General features: G+C 37.3%; 1 protein-coding gene across 5 annotated transcripts in view; it reads left to right on the top strand.

Moving 5' to 3' along the window:
- LOC137286396 (synapse-associated protein 1-like) overlaps window positions 1-14,104 on the top strand; it is a 67,585-nt gene that overhangs the window by 20,440 nt on the left and 33,041 nt on the right. For 4 of the 5 annotated variants that reach the window (XM_067818236.1, XM_067818240.1, XM_067818239.1 and 1 more), the window contains exons 6-7: window positions 652-717; window positions 11,693-11,728. In XM_067818236.1, the coding sequence (XP_067674337.1) occupies window positions 652-717; window positions 11,693-11,728 (102 nt within the window). The remainder of the gene's footprint in view (window positions 1-651; window positions 718-11,692; window positions 11,729-14,104) is intronic. The other variant, XM_067818237.1, reaches the window with a different exon arrangement.

The following is a 14,104-nucleotide window of genomic DNA, read 5'->3' as shown; positions in this document are numbered from 1 at the left end:
CGCACTTACTGTTAGGTTTCATTGTTGTTTAATCACTGTATATCTGTCTGATTGCTCTGATAGTTCCACTGTTCCACTGTTACCATGTCATTAAATATCTTATGACTATTTTTCATCAATTTCTGATGAGCAGTTAAGCACTGAAGTGAAGACAAATCATGCAATATGTTTTTATGTACGTCTATAAGGCAGGCTAATCATCACAATAATTTATCCAGTCAGTACCAGTGGTCATTCTATCTACCCAGACAAATATTATTTTAACAATGGTCACTTGATAACAACCGCCTTGGATAATTCTTAATGGAGAGGTATTAAATGATAGTAAAGATGTGATTATTTTAGGTGGGAGATTTGTCATTGTTTTTCTGTTTTGCTGTTGTATAGGATGTCATATTATGACCAAGTGGAGGTTTCTAATTGATGATAAACCGATGTAGAGAAAGAAGTTTTAACTGTTCCCATTCAGTTCTTGCCCACCCACTTTAACCAAAATATATTCTTTCAAATTACTTGTTGTTAGTGATGCCACGAACTGAACTATTTCTCTTAAATTCCTGCCTTGTTAGGCAAGAGTAGAAAGTGGACAATTAAATCCCTAGCCTTGGGAAGATGTGCCATATAGATTCAGGTCCTTTTAAATGATTTCAGGTAGCACAGGAGAAAGTCGGTCTTCCAGCAGCTCCCGGAGATCTTCAACTGGCAGTGAACACAGAGGTGAGTACATTCTTCAGATGTTGGGCATGGGAGGGTGTGCCTTAGATACTGCAGGTCTGATATCCCTTGTGATTTAAGTGCTGAATCTCTGGCTTGACACACAGGATGGTTGGATGGGTTGTGGAAAACTAGGGATTGAAGTACTTAAACCTGGGTTGACACATAGGGTTGTGTAGATCTAGTGATTGACGCACCGAATGCCTGGGTTGAAGCGAGTGAGTGAGTTTAGTTTTACGTCACACTCAGCAATATTACAGCTATATGGTGGCAGTCTATAAATAATTGAGTCTGGACCAGACAATCCAGTGATCAACAAAATGAGCATCAATCTGTGCAATTGGGAACCGATGACGTGTCAACCAAGTCAGCCATCCTGACCACCCGATCCCATTAGTCACCTCTTACGACATTACAGGCGCCTTTTATGGCAAGCATGGGTTGCTAAAGGCCTATTCTATCCCAGGATCTTTACGGGTCGCCTGGGTTGAAACACAGGTTTGTGGAGACCTAGTGGTTGAAGCATTGAAATACCTAGGTTGACACAAAGGTTTGTGGAAACCTAGAGATTGAGGTATTGAATACCATTTTTGACAGAGAGGGTTTGTGGAAACCTAGAGATTGAAGCACTGAATACCTGGTTAGACACACAGGGTTTGGGAGACCTAGTAGTTGAAGTGCTTAATACCTGGGTTGACACACAGGGTTGTGGAAAACTAGTGATTTGAAGTATTGTATACTTTGGTCGACACACAGGGTTGCGGAAAACTAGTGATCGAAGTATTGAATACCTTGGTCGACACACTGGGTTGTGGAGACCTAGTGATTGAAGTACTGAATACCTGGATTGTCACACAGGGTTGACACACAGCGTTATGGAGACCGTGTGTTTAAGGACAGAACTCCTAGTTCAGTGAAAACACTGTATGAAACTGAACTGTAAACATTTATCTGATGAAACTGAGGTTTAAGGCTAGGTGCACTGATTTGTGACTTCAGCTGGTTTTCAGTAAAGTTTTTAGCTAATTCCTAATTTATAAATGTCAGATTTGCCCATTGGAACACACTGGGATAGACAGCGGTTTGAATTCTGAATTAAGATGGAAAAGCAAAGTTTATGATTTCTTCAAGTTCAAATTCAAATGATATAAGAATAGTGAGTGAGTGAGTTTAGTTTTACGCCACTTTTTAGCAATATTCCAGCAATATCACGGCGGGAGACACCAGAAAATGGGCTTCACACATTGTACCCATATGGGGAATCGAACCCGGGTCTTCGGCGTGACGAGCGAACGCTTTAACCATTAGGCTACCCCACCGCCCCGATATAAGAATAACCCTTAGAGGATAAGGAATGAGCATGATCCGTTTTGAACAGTGGCAGATGATTACAGCTGTCACCTAATACTGAGTTTGATTTATTCCCGGATAAAATTCCTCGACAACCAATGTTAATTGGGCTATTTGATCCTTGAAATCATATAAAATGATATCAAAATGCAGGTTTTGATGTACTCCAAAGCAAAAGTCTATCAAATTGTTTTATATTTTGATAGCTTTACTAAGAATAGTCATGTTCAAAGAATGAATGTACAAGAAATAATAAAAGTAAGATATGGCTAATGGAATTATGATAGTCCATAAATACAGTCAAATGTCTGTTGAAGAGAGTGTTTGAAATTAATTTTTTATCTCTTCCAGTAAAGAAAGCATTATTGCTGCTGTAACTGATTCCAGCACGGATGTACAAGGTTGAAGTTTATAAAGACAAGATCATCAGGGTCATACGTCTCACATAGCCCTGAGAAACAAATATGTTGGTTTGTTTGAGATTTATTCGTCATGGTTCCATTCCACAGAACATGATTAACGAATGTGAGAGATGACAGAGCTAAGATCGTTTTACGAAATGTAACTTTGAACTTCAATTTCAAAATTGCTTTTAAAATGCTATTTAATGTACAGTCCCCATCATCATGCAAAGCTTGGTTTGGGAGGGTTATCAGGTGTATCTGTGACAGTAGTTATATGTTGCTAGGCAACAGGATCCTCAGTGCTTCTTGTAACCTGTTTTAAATTGGGATCATCCATTTAATGCACACAGCTATGAATAAAGTCATTTACAATTTCAGTTTCTCATCATGCTGAAAGTCTTTGTCACCCAAGCTGCAAGGGTTCTGAGTGAGCGAGGGTGTGAGCTTTACACATATCGCAGTATTCCTGCAATATGGCGGTGATCTGTAAATAACTCTGTAAATCAACTCTGGACAAAACAGTCCAGTGATCGATAGCATGAGCATCAATCTACACAACTCTGATACGATAACACATGTCAACCAAGTCAGTAAGGCTGACCACCCGATCCCATCAATCACCTCTTATGTCAAGCAGTGTAACTGAAGACGTATTCTAACCTGGGTCTTCACATGTCTAGTGTTCGGAAGATCTGTGACTGACTGCAGTTACAAATATGATGATTAATTGGGCATTCTTATGGTCTATTTGTTAGGAGCATTAAGGAAACTAGTTGATATTTGATGCTCTGCGGGAGGTATTGTGTTTGTCATTTGTTGTGTATTTGTTTGGAGACTCGGTGTCTGTTTTCTGTTTCATTTTGTCAACATGACATGGCATACATTACAACACTGCATATCACATTCAATCTGGTGACTATTTTCCGTTTAGATAACGTGGCAGAAATAATGACCAAACAAACAGTATCTGCAATCATATGATAATTAGTAATGGCGATAATTACAAATTTGGTGTCATTATCCAGAATTACAGTGGTGACATTTTGTTACACTTGTCATGTTGGCGCTGTGCCAAATACGTAGTGCTGGTGTGTTTTTTTTTTCTGAACTTCTGTTTGGATATTTTTCATTTGTGGATAAAATTGGTAAAGATTATCACTATTAGTTCCTGATGGATGTGTTCTGATCAAGAGAAACTGTATATAGATGCATGTGAAATACTGCCACATGTTTGATGAGTCATCAAACCCACTTTCTGTTTGAGTAGTAAATTGCATTTGATATTTTGATGCTATGGCATGAATCCAAATATATTTGTCAGACCATAATCAGATGATTCTAAGATTTTCACAACTTTTTATTTTGAATGTGACAAATTTTAAATGTTTTCAAAAAGGTTGACAGCTGTGTGATTCACATGACATATGTATACAGCGAATTCCAAAATAATCTTCACCGAGATGTTTAATCGTGAATGTTGATTGGCATTAGTTCAGTAGTTTTGCGTGTAGTGTGTTTCATTCACTGAAAAAGGAAGAGTGTTCTGCAGGTGCCATGAGACAAACCCACGAAGAATTGATCCTCAGCAACCAGTGCCTGCCATTAGAGGCTAGACGGGCCAGGTGACCAGACTCGCTGACTTAAATGATGTTATAGTATCACAGCAGTGCAGATTGATGCTAACGATGTCAGTTACTGGATTGTCTTGTCCTGAATAAAATATTTAAAGACTGACATGAAATAGCAGATAAATTCATGATGGAACGTTACATCAAAAAGAACCAAAAATGGGACAAAATGCAATATTCCAGCAAGGTTTGCTGGAAATGGGCTTCACGCATTCTAACCATGTAGGGAATGAAAGCAATATTTCAGCAATATTCCTGCAAGGTTCACCATAAGTGAGCATCACACATTGTACCCATGTAGAGAATCAAAGCAATATTTCAGCAATATTCCTGCAAGGTTCACCATAAGTGAGCATCACACATTGTACCCATGTAGAGAATCAAAGCAGTATCCCAGCAAGATTCACCAGAAGTTTGCTGTACACATTGTACCCATGTGGGAACTAAAAAAAATCCAGTGATATTCCATCAAGGTTCACCAGAAAAAGGCTTAAACCAGGGTCTTTTGGCAAGACAAGTGGATATTTTATCCACTGGACTGCCCCTCCTCCTCGATGTTATAATAAAATAGACTGCCAGTTTTGTGAAGTGGAGGAGGATGAAAATGATCAGTAGTAATGAATTGTCATGGTTTATTATCCCATAATTACTTATGTATGCGTCTTGTGACATGGAATATTTTGAAGTGGTATTTCGTATGTATTATTGCTAATGACAGTTGTCATGGATTTCAAACATATATTACGTTTATGGCCACATTTTTTTAGTTAATGTTTGACTTAGAAAATGTTTGACACTTCATAAACACATTAGTACCTGTGAGCTCCCATTGAAATGATCACATGCCACATCTGCATTAATACTAAATCAAACTCACTCACTCACTCACTCACTCACTCACTCACTCACTCACTCACTGTTTCTTATCCTTATTGTGAAGGTCACTGGCTTTCAGGTCCCTGTTGGGATAGAATATTCTCTTCCCAACGAGGTTGCTCTTGTCATAGCTTCCTTTCTCACCTCTGTTATAATACAGCCATATTCCTCGTTTCTCATAAAATACCTCAGCTAAAAATTGCAGGACAGTTTATCACAGTATATCACATATTTCAAGTGAAAGCAGAAACTAGCACAATACAGAGTGCATGAATTAGTCAAAATGGACAAGATGGTTTTGTTGATGTGGCACTTAAGACATCTAATGGATGGCTTGTCTGTTGTCAATGAGGGGCATGGAGACACCATTGATCCACCATTATATGACTGGATTCTGTCTAGATGAAACGTTGCATTGTGCTGGGGAAGAAAGAGGTTCTAGTTTTCCCAAAGCTTACAGAAATTACCGAGACTTTGTGAGACATCACTTTTGAAACGACGTTGCTGACTGAACTACTAAATTTGATTGCAACCAATCACGAATCCAGAACACTCACACCAAGAATTGGCGATATTAGAACAGAGGTTACATAGTAAGATATGACAGGAGTAACTTCTGTTGAAAAAGAATGGGAAATAAATAAGGGACCACATGAAAGTGAAGTTGTTCCTTTATATTTTTTCCAGGTTTTTTCACAAGCTTTGTATCGCATAACTTGTGAAAAAATCTGGAAAATAATCCATGTGGTCCCTTTTTGTTTTCCCTCAGTATATTTCTTTAGTAGACATGATCTGTACACAGTCTGTCATTCGTCTTACATGAAGTATTATCTGTTTGTCATTGTAGGAGTAGATGAGGATGCATGACAGCTTCTTTAATATATTATGATGCAATGCTTTGGTAGAGATTCTTCAGGGATAGAAATGCAAGTTTTTTTCAAAGAGTGACATAGACACCAGAGAGAAATTGTACTTGTGCCATTGTAAATTCATGTGTGGCCATACCTAGTGATGATTGATTATATTCAAAGCATCACAACTAGTGTTAGATTTGGTAAATTGTTTAATGATTTGTAATCAGTTTGTAAACCCTTACACTTTAGAGGCAGATTTCCTGAACTCTTATCGTGGCTACAGGAATATTTTCAGCTTTATTTGTAATGGACCCGTAAACTAGCCCACAAGCTATGTTACCGTCCAGAACAGGATTTCCTGTTAATCCAGTGGAATTCGAAAAGACCACACCCATATTAAACTGGAAGATAAAGTGCCAGCATTAACAATTTGATAGGGCAGATGAATAAAAATATTGGAAAAAAACCCCATTGGTTGATAGGGTGCCAAAAATAGGTTTATTATCATAGAGTTGGTCAAATCAATCACATTTTCTACTAAATGAACTTTGGCATTATATTTTTTATGCCCCGGCATGTAATGCGGGGGATATAGTCTATGCCTCGTCTGTCTGTCCGTCTGTCAGTCCATCCGTAATCATTTTGTTTCCGGAGCATAACTCAGAAACTGTTCAATATTTCAGACCAAACTTGATAGATATGATAATCTCAACCTATGGTTGTGCATTTTGCTATTTACAGATTTTGGGTATTTTTCTTTTTCCGTGCAACATTTTGGTGTTAGTCTAACAGTGGGGTAGGCGTCGTTTTTGGAGCTGAACTGAAAAAACGCTCAGTATTTTTCTGCTTGGTTGAGATATCAATCAATCAAGATGTCTTGTGCTATTTACAGGTTTTTATGATTTTTTATTTCTCGATTTTCATGAAAACGCTTCGGACTTAGTCTCAAAAGTGAGAGGTGTGTTTCAAGTATTTCGAGCAGAACTCAAAAACTTCTTAATATCTTTCAGCAAAACTTGGTGGATATGTGTGGCAGACCCCAAAGTGGTGCCTTTTTGGTATATACAGGTTTTTGTGGTTTCGTATTTTCTGGGTTGCCATGGAAACATTTCAGATCTAGTCTCGAAATGGAGGGATGGGCTTCGTTTCCAGAGCACAACTCGAAAACCAATTCATATCTTTCAACAGATCTTGGCAGATATATGAGACAGATCTTGAAATGGTGACTTTGCTGATTACAGATACATGGCACATATATTTTTCACAATTTCCATGGAAACAATTCAAACATAGTCTAAAAAACCAATAAGTAACTGTCAGAAAATTTGTCCTTTCAAACATGTGGGAGCCGGAGGGATATGTCATCTTCTGAGGACTTTTTAGTCTTGCTGTTGAGTACATTGAAGATATTTCATCTGTGCTACTTTAATGCAAATTAAACACTATTTCAATCCTTCATACACTGTTGTCACGAGTAAAGAACTTATGTACATTTAATAGAGATTGAGTTGTTGATCCCTTTCATAGAGCTACCAGCCACAAGATAGAAAACAGCTTGAGATGCAGGTTCTAAGGACCATGTCCAGAGTGGTACCTGGTTGGAGTTAAGCCTCTTTGAAGCCAACCCATAATTGCAAGTTCCTTTCCCAGCAAACTTACTGAACAGGTCCGTTTGTGTGATTTTAAGTGGTTAAAATCTGCATGCTAAATTTGGCTTGACATTTATCAGTTTTGTCATGAGAGGGTTGCATGAATAATAAAAGTGTATGTCTCATGACAGGTATGTTTTCATGCATACAATCATGTTGTTTTTGTTAATCCATATGAAATAGCATCCCAGTGTCTAGTTGAAATGTAAATAAGTCTGTTCTTTCAACCTGTGAAGATCCGAGTTAGAATTGGTCTTAAACAACCCATGCTTGACACGTCATCATATCCCAGTTGTGTTGATCAGTGATCATGCTGTTGATTATTGGATTATCTGGTTCAAACTTCATTATTTATAGACTGTGACAATATAGTTGGAATATTGCTGAGTACCTCATTGAAAAACAATCCATACCAAATAACCCAACTATTCTGTCATCTATAAAGTGTATTACCATTTTGGTTTAGTAGACATGCCCAGGTGGCATTTAGGCAATAAAAGGTCCCTTGCTGTTATTATGTATGTTCTTTTGTCAGTTTGCACCCTGCAAGAATGTTAATTGTATGATAACTTGATATGTACCTGAAGGACTTGTTTACCAATTTGTTTATGTCAAGAGCTATATAATGAGTATTGCTTTATCAGAGACTTTGACCTGACTGATCGTGAGTCACTGTGCCCTGATGGCGCAGATCTTGAAACATCACTACATCAGATGTACTTTCTGATAAATCAGCTTTGAGCATCGAGCTTTTGAATACTTAATGTGATTGAATGAAGCAGTGAGGCAAGAATATCTGATTTCTGTATCTATAGTTTTTGAATCCTGAATGCTACGAAAGAAAGCTGGGCTATTGGTGTGGATATCTTGTCGATCCAGTGTTTCAGGGCACCATGGTATAGACATGCTAAAAGATTGTACTATGGCATATGTATTTGTGTTCTGTGGCATATCACGGTCGATATGGGGACAGTGATGTAGGGTAGGTTGAAGCTTTCTATCATCAATCCAAAGACCTGGGTTCAATTCCCCACGTGGGTACAATGTATCAAGCCCATTTCTGGTGTTCCCACAGCATGATATTGCTAGAATATTGCTAATAGCTGTGTAAAACCAACTCACTCATTCCCTGTTGATATGGTCATAATTTCCCAATGAAAATGGTAAGGAAACAAAGTGAAGCTAGTGTAGAAAGCTAACTGATTGACTGAAGCTGGAATGCTTCTTTCATTTACGTCTGAAAAAGAGTGATATCACCTTGTCTTTGATATTTACATCTGAAAAAAAGTGATATCACCTTTTCTGTGATATTTACATCAGAAAAAGAGTGATATCACCTCGTCTTTGATATTTGCATCTGAAAAAGAGTGATATCACCTTTTCTGTGATATTTACATCTGAAAAAGAGTGATATCACCTCGTCTTTGATATTTACATCTGAAAAAGAGTGATATCACCTTTTCTGTGATATTTACATCTGAAAAAGAGTGATATCACCTCGTCTTTGATATTTACATCTGAAAAAGAGTGATATCACCTCGTCTTTGATATTTAAAAGGTGGCAAACATCATCATGCAAATAAAGATCTCGAAGTCAAGGAAAGTACAGTGATGAAAGAAGGTGAAATGGTATTGTCAAATATTCAGAACATAGTAATACACAGATGCTTGATTGACATTTGGGGGGTAACTTAAAAAGCATATGGCATGGATTTACATCTTTAAAGGTCATATGCAACAAAAAGCCAAAAAATAATTAAAACACAAGTATCACTTATTCATGACTTATAATATACATTGTGAATTGGGAATAAAGAAATAAAGAGAATTATAAGCACACAAAAGTGCAAATCTAAAATGCAATATTTTGTACTTGGGTATAATCTTCTTCTAAACGAAGCACCTGGGAGACCGAACCCGGTAGGAGCAGGAGGGTGTACACTCAAGTGTAATGAAGACTTTTCATTGGCTGGTTCATTTGGCGATACGCAGAAGCTCATTGTGTGTATATAGAGATAATGTGTTTGATTGGCATTTCAGAAGTGAGTGAGTGAGTGATAAGAAATAAGATTTTTTTATGGATGACATCTACTTTTATTGTATATGATGCAATGTTTCACTATGGATTCATATACCGTTGTCATGCAAGAGAGATAATGACATAAGAATCCATACCAAAATGTTGCATCATATACAGTAGAAGAAGTTGTTATCCATAAATAATGTATATAGAGATGTTGGGTTTTGTGAAGTCATGCTCTCTGCGTTTCCGTTCGATCCAATCAACAAATACTGAGATGGTGAACTACTGCGTGGCTGGAAACTGTCATTCATCCAAGTACGAAGCAGAACTTGAAACTGACAATTTGAGTTTGCACCAGTTTCTGTCCGATTGAGTCATCTGGGAAAAATAGATGCAGTTTGTTTTCAACCCACAGATATAATAGCTTGTCATGTGTACCAGTATCACAGCAGCCTTTGTGTGTAATTACATAATGTGACAAAGAGAGAACCCAGGTGCACAAGCCATAAATCAGTGTATTTGCTGTTTATGGTGTATAGCCTGATATGTGTTAAATGCATGTGGTCAGTGATTGAAGTATTAAATCAGTATTTATAATGCTACACTCTCTTGAAAACTTGGTTTGCAAATCTGCATGTATGGATCCAGTGTATATTTACTGGAGACCCAAGATGCTTGTAATCACAGGACACATCTCTGTTCTCCAACTTCAACTGCGATAATTCTTTCACATGTCACTTGCTGTGTTTATACCAGTAGCCTTTCCAGTTCAAGCCGCGCAAACCTAATCACTGCACACACACTATTGGCGCAGCGTAACACAGCTGGTGAAACCACTTTTTCCCCCCAGCATTAGTGAATCGTTTGAACTGCAATTTCACAGTCCTTTCATTATTTTCAGTTATTCATCAACTTTATATGGCTCGTCTGTCTGTATGTATGTATGTCTGTCTGTCAGTCCATCCGTCCATAATCTTTTTGTTTCCGGAGCATAACTTGGAAACTATTCATTATTTTTAGACCAAACTTGATAGATATAAATAATCTCAACCTATTGTTCTGCCTTTTGCTATCAACAGAGTTTGGGCATTTTCATTGTTTTTCTCTTTTTTTTTTGTTTTTCCATGGAACATTTTGGTATTAGTCTAATAGTGGGGTGGGCTTCTTTTCCTGAGCAGAACTCAAAAACTGTTCAATATTTTTCTGCAAAACTTGGTAGATATGTGTGACAGACTCCAAAGTGGTATCCTTTGCTATTTACAGGTTTTTATGAGAAGTGTGTTTCATTTCCAGAGCAGAACTCAAAAACCATTCAGTATTTTTCTGAGTTTCCATGGAAACGTTTCAGACTTAGTCTCAGAATGGAGGGATGGACTTCGTTTTCGGAGCACAACTCAAAAACTTCTTAATATCTTTCTGCAAAACTTGGTAGATATGTAGAGGAGACCCCAAAATGGTGCCTTTTGCTATTTACAGATTTTATTTATTTATCATTTTCCCAGTTTCCATGGAAACGATTCTGATTTAGTCTCAAAATGGAGGGACGGGCTTCGTTTCTGGAGCACAACTCAAAAAGTATTGAATATCTTACACCAAAACTTGGCAGATATTTGAGGCAGACCACAAAGTGGTGCCTTTTGCTATTTACAATGTTTGGGCATTTATGTTTTTCCTGGTTTCCATTGAAACAGTTCTGACTTAGTCTCAAAATGGAGGGATAGGCTTCATTTCCAGAGCACAACTCGAAAACCATGTCATATCTTTCTACAGATCTTGGCAGATATATGAGACACATCTTGAATTGGTGCCTTTTGTTGTTTACAGATATATGGCATTAATATTTTTCATGACTTCCATGGATATACGATTCAAACTTAATCTAAGAAAACATCGTAACTGTCAGATGATTTGTCCTTTCAACTATGTGGGGGCCACAGTCATTTTCTGATGATTCTTGCTGATAATTTGTTTCTGTAAATCCAAACAGAAAGGTATCAGGATCTGCAAAGTTGTGTTTTGCGTTGCATGTGACCTTTAATGTTTACAAGACGACATTTCTGGACCACTTCTTGCCCCTTCATCAGATGAATGACAGAATATGTCCCTTTCGTAACATGAATGATCTCTAGGTCCCAAGCGCTGTGAGCCTGGTCCACATGAGTAGAAGGTCATGTGACTGTTTTGCTATTTGCAGAAGCTACACAAGGGACAGACGCAGCCAGCAGTGAAGGTATCTTGGGGACTTTCTTTTGCATCGCAGAGTAATTATGTACTTGTGTGGCAATATGCTGCCATATTTAGCATACAACAGACACTTCATGATGAATTTAGAAGCAGTAGAAATAGACAGTAGTATTGATTTAGGAACAGTGATTTTTTAGACAGGATATTCGCCAATAAATGGTTTCCATAATGGTGGCTTACAAAGTATTAAAGAAATTGTCAATGTCCTTTGTGAGACTGTATAAATAGAAAATTAAATTTATGGCTGTTTTGCCAGCAGGACTCACACTAGTAATGCCTGAATATCTATCTTGGTAAACATCTCTATTTGTAATGTTTATTTATAAATTAATATAGACATTTTACATTTGTTAGGTTGGATTAAAATTTCAAAAAGTATGGAACATCACAGAAACTTAAACAATTGTGTCTAAAGACTTGTCTGTGCTCCTTGAGTGTTCCTCAGAAACCCAAGCTGGTTGTTAGGGTGAGTAAGTTTAGTTTTACGCCACACTCAGCAATATTCCAGCTATATGACAGCGTACTGGAAATGATCAAGTTGGGACCAGACAATCCAGTGATCTACCGCATCTGCATCAATCAGTGCAAGTTTGATATAATGAAAAATTCCAACCAAGTCAGCATGCCTGACCACCTGATCCCTTAAGTCTCCTCTTATGACAAGCATGGGTTGCTAAGACCAGTTACCTAGATCTTCCCTGGTACCAACTTTATGGAGATTAGGCGCAGTGTTAAGCTCATTTGCTCCACTGATGATTATATTTGGGAAGCGTAAATCACTCTCATTTCACTCAAGCTGTAGTGTTTTATCAGTTTGTAATATACACTTTAGCATGTTCAGAACTTTGCAAATAAATATCAACATATTTTACTTGAATAAAAGACAAATATGAATCATTTGCACTGACTTTTACGTTTCTCAGAAAGCTTGTTTGGAACATCTAATACAGTTGATTAGTATTGTAACTTCAACCCACAGAGATGATTTGATTTTATTTTTACCTAGAAAGAAGTAATCAAAAAGATCCGATTTAGAAATAGGAATCAGATTTAAGAAGGATGAAAGGTCAAGAGATAAAGAATTTGAAAGAATATACAAAGTAAGCTGAAGCTCTGATTTCTTATGTAAAATGATAAGTATCATATACATGTTTTAGAAGCCTGTCTTGAAAACAATGAAATATGCAGCATGGATGAAGGAAGACTGATAATGGTAAATGTCATGGCAAATCTAGCAGTGAGTGTTATATAGCAGAAACGCTGTATACTATCGATTATCACTTTACTCAAACTCAGATGCAACCGTATTATTGACCAAGAAGCCAAACAGCAAAATTACATCTTCACGAAGTCAGACAAGGAAACCACAAAACACTCCCTGCCTAAATGTTTTCAAATACAAGTTTAACTTAACCTTGTCTGCCCTTTGAGTTAGACTAGAAAGTGCTGAAAGGGTTTCATTGAGCTCAAATTGAGTCATCGTTGTTTGCAGAATATTGCCACACTAAGTGAAAGCAGCATTTTACTAATCGTATCCCAGAAGCACTTTGTGCCAGCACTAACAGCCTCTGCTCATTTAATGATCCATACTAACTCTCTATATTGTACTCTAGTTTATGCCAAACAAGAAATATACCAGCTTTGCTTCTTCAGTTTGTGTATTATTTGTGTATTATAAATAATGTGCTCATTTGAGCATGTTTGTATTTAAAAAATTATTTAGCTTTTTATTGACAGTTGCTTTTAGTCCTAACATAATTAGAACCTTCGTTGATGTTCTTCAGTCAGAAATATACTGTCATGGTAATTACACAGATGGCTGTGTGTGTTTAATAGTTTGAGATGGATGGAGACAGAGGAGACTATTCCACTGGACAGTTTTGATTGCCCATGTGCATGCAGTATGTAATGTGTTTCTGTGTGGCTAAGTTGCAGAAAATAGTTCAGAAAATTCCTCTTCAGGTGTGGTGACTGTCAACTTACTGTACGGCTTGGATAGAGATGATGGTTGTTTTAGAAGGTGCTTGAACACCAGTCGTGGAATCTGTTAAGTAAATAATCCTCCTTATGATATACTTCAAAAGAAGATTATCACAGTTTTGGTAGATCTTATGGACAGCTTAACCATGAAGAACTTTGAGTGACAGGAGATCATGTGTTGTATTAGGAGACAAAACTGGTTCTCCACCACCATTATTGTAATTTGTAAGATGTAGACTAATGAAATGGTTGGTCAGAATTAGATAGATGTTCACTATATCAGTCACCAGATTGCATGGTTTCGAACCAAATATTTTCAAGAAACATCATCTAACTGGAATGTCCATCAGTTTGTAGTTGATAAGCAATCTATTATCTAAGA

Source organism: Haliotis asinina, chromosome 6 (assembly GCF_037392515.1).
Source record: "Haliotis asinina isolate JCU_RB_2024 chromosome 6, JCU_Hal_asi_v2, whole genome shotgun sequence".
Lineage (NCBI taxonomy): Eukaryota > Metazoa > Mollusca > Gastropoda > Lepetellida > Haliotidae > Haliotis > Haliotis asinina.
Note: the sequence above shows the minus strand (reverse complement) of the source record. Positions and strands in the feature narration are given on the sequence as shown.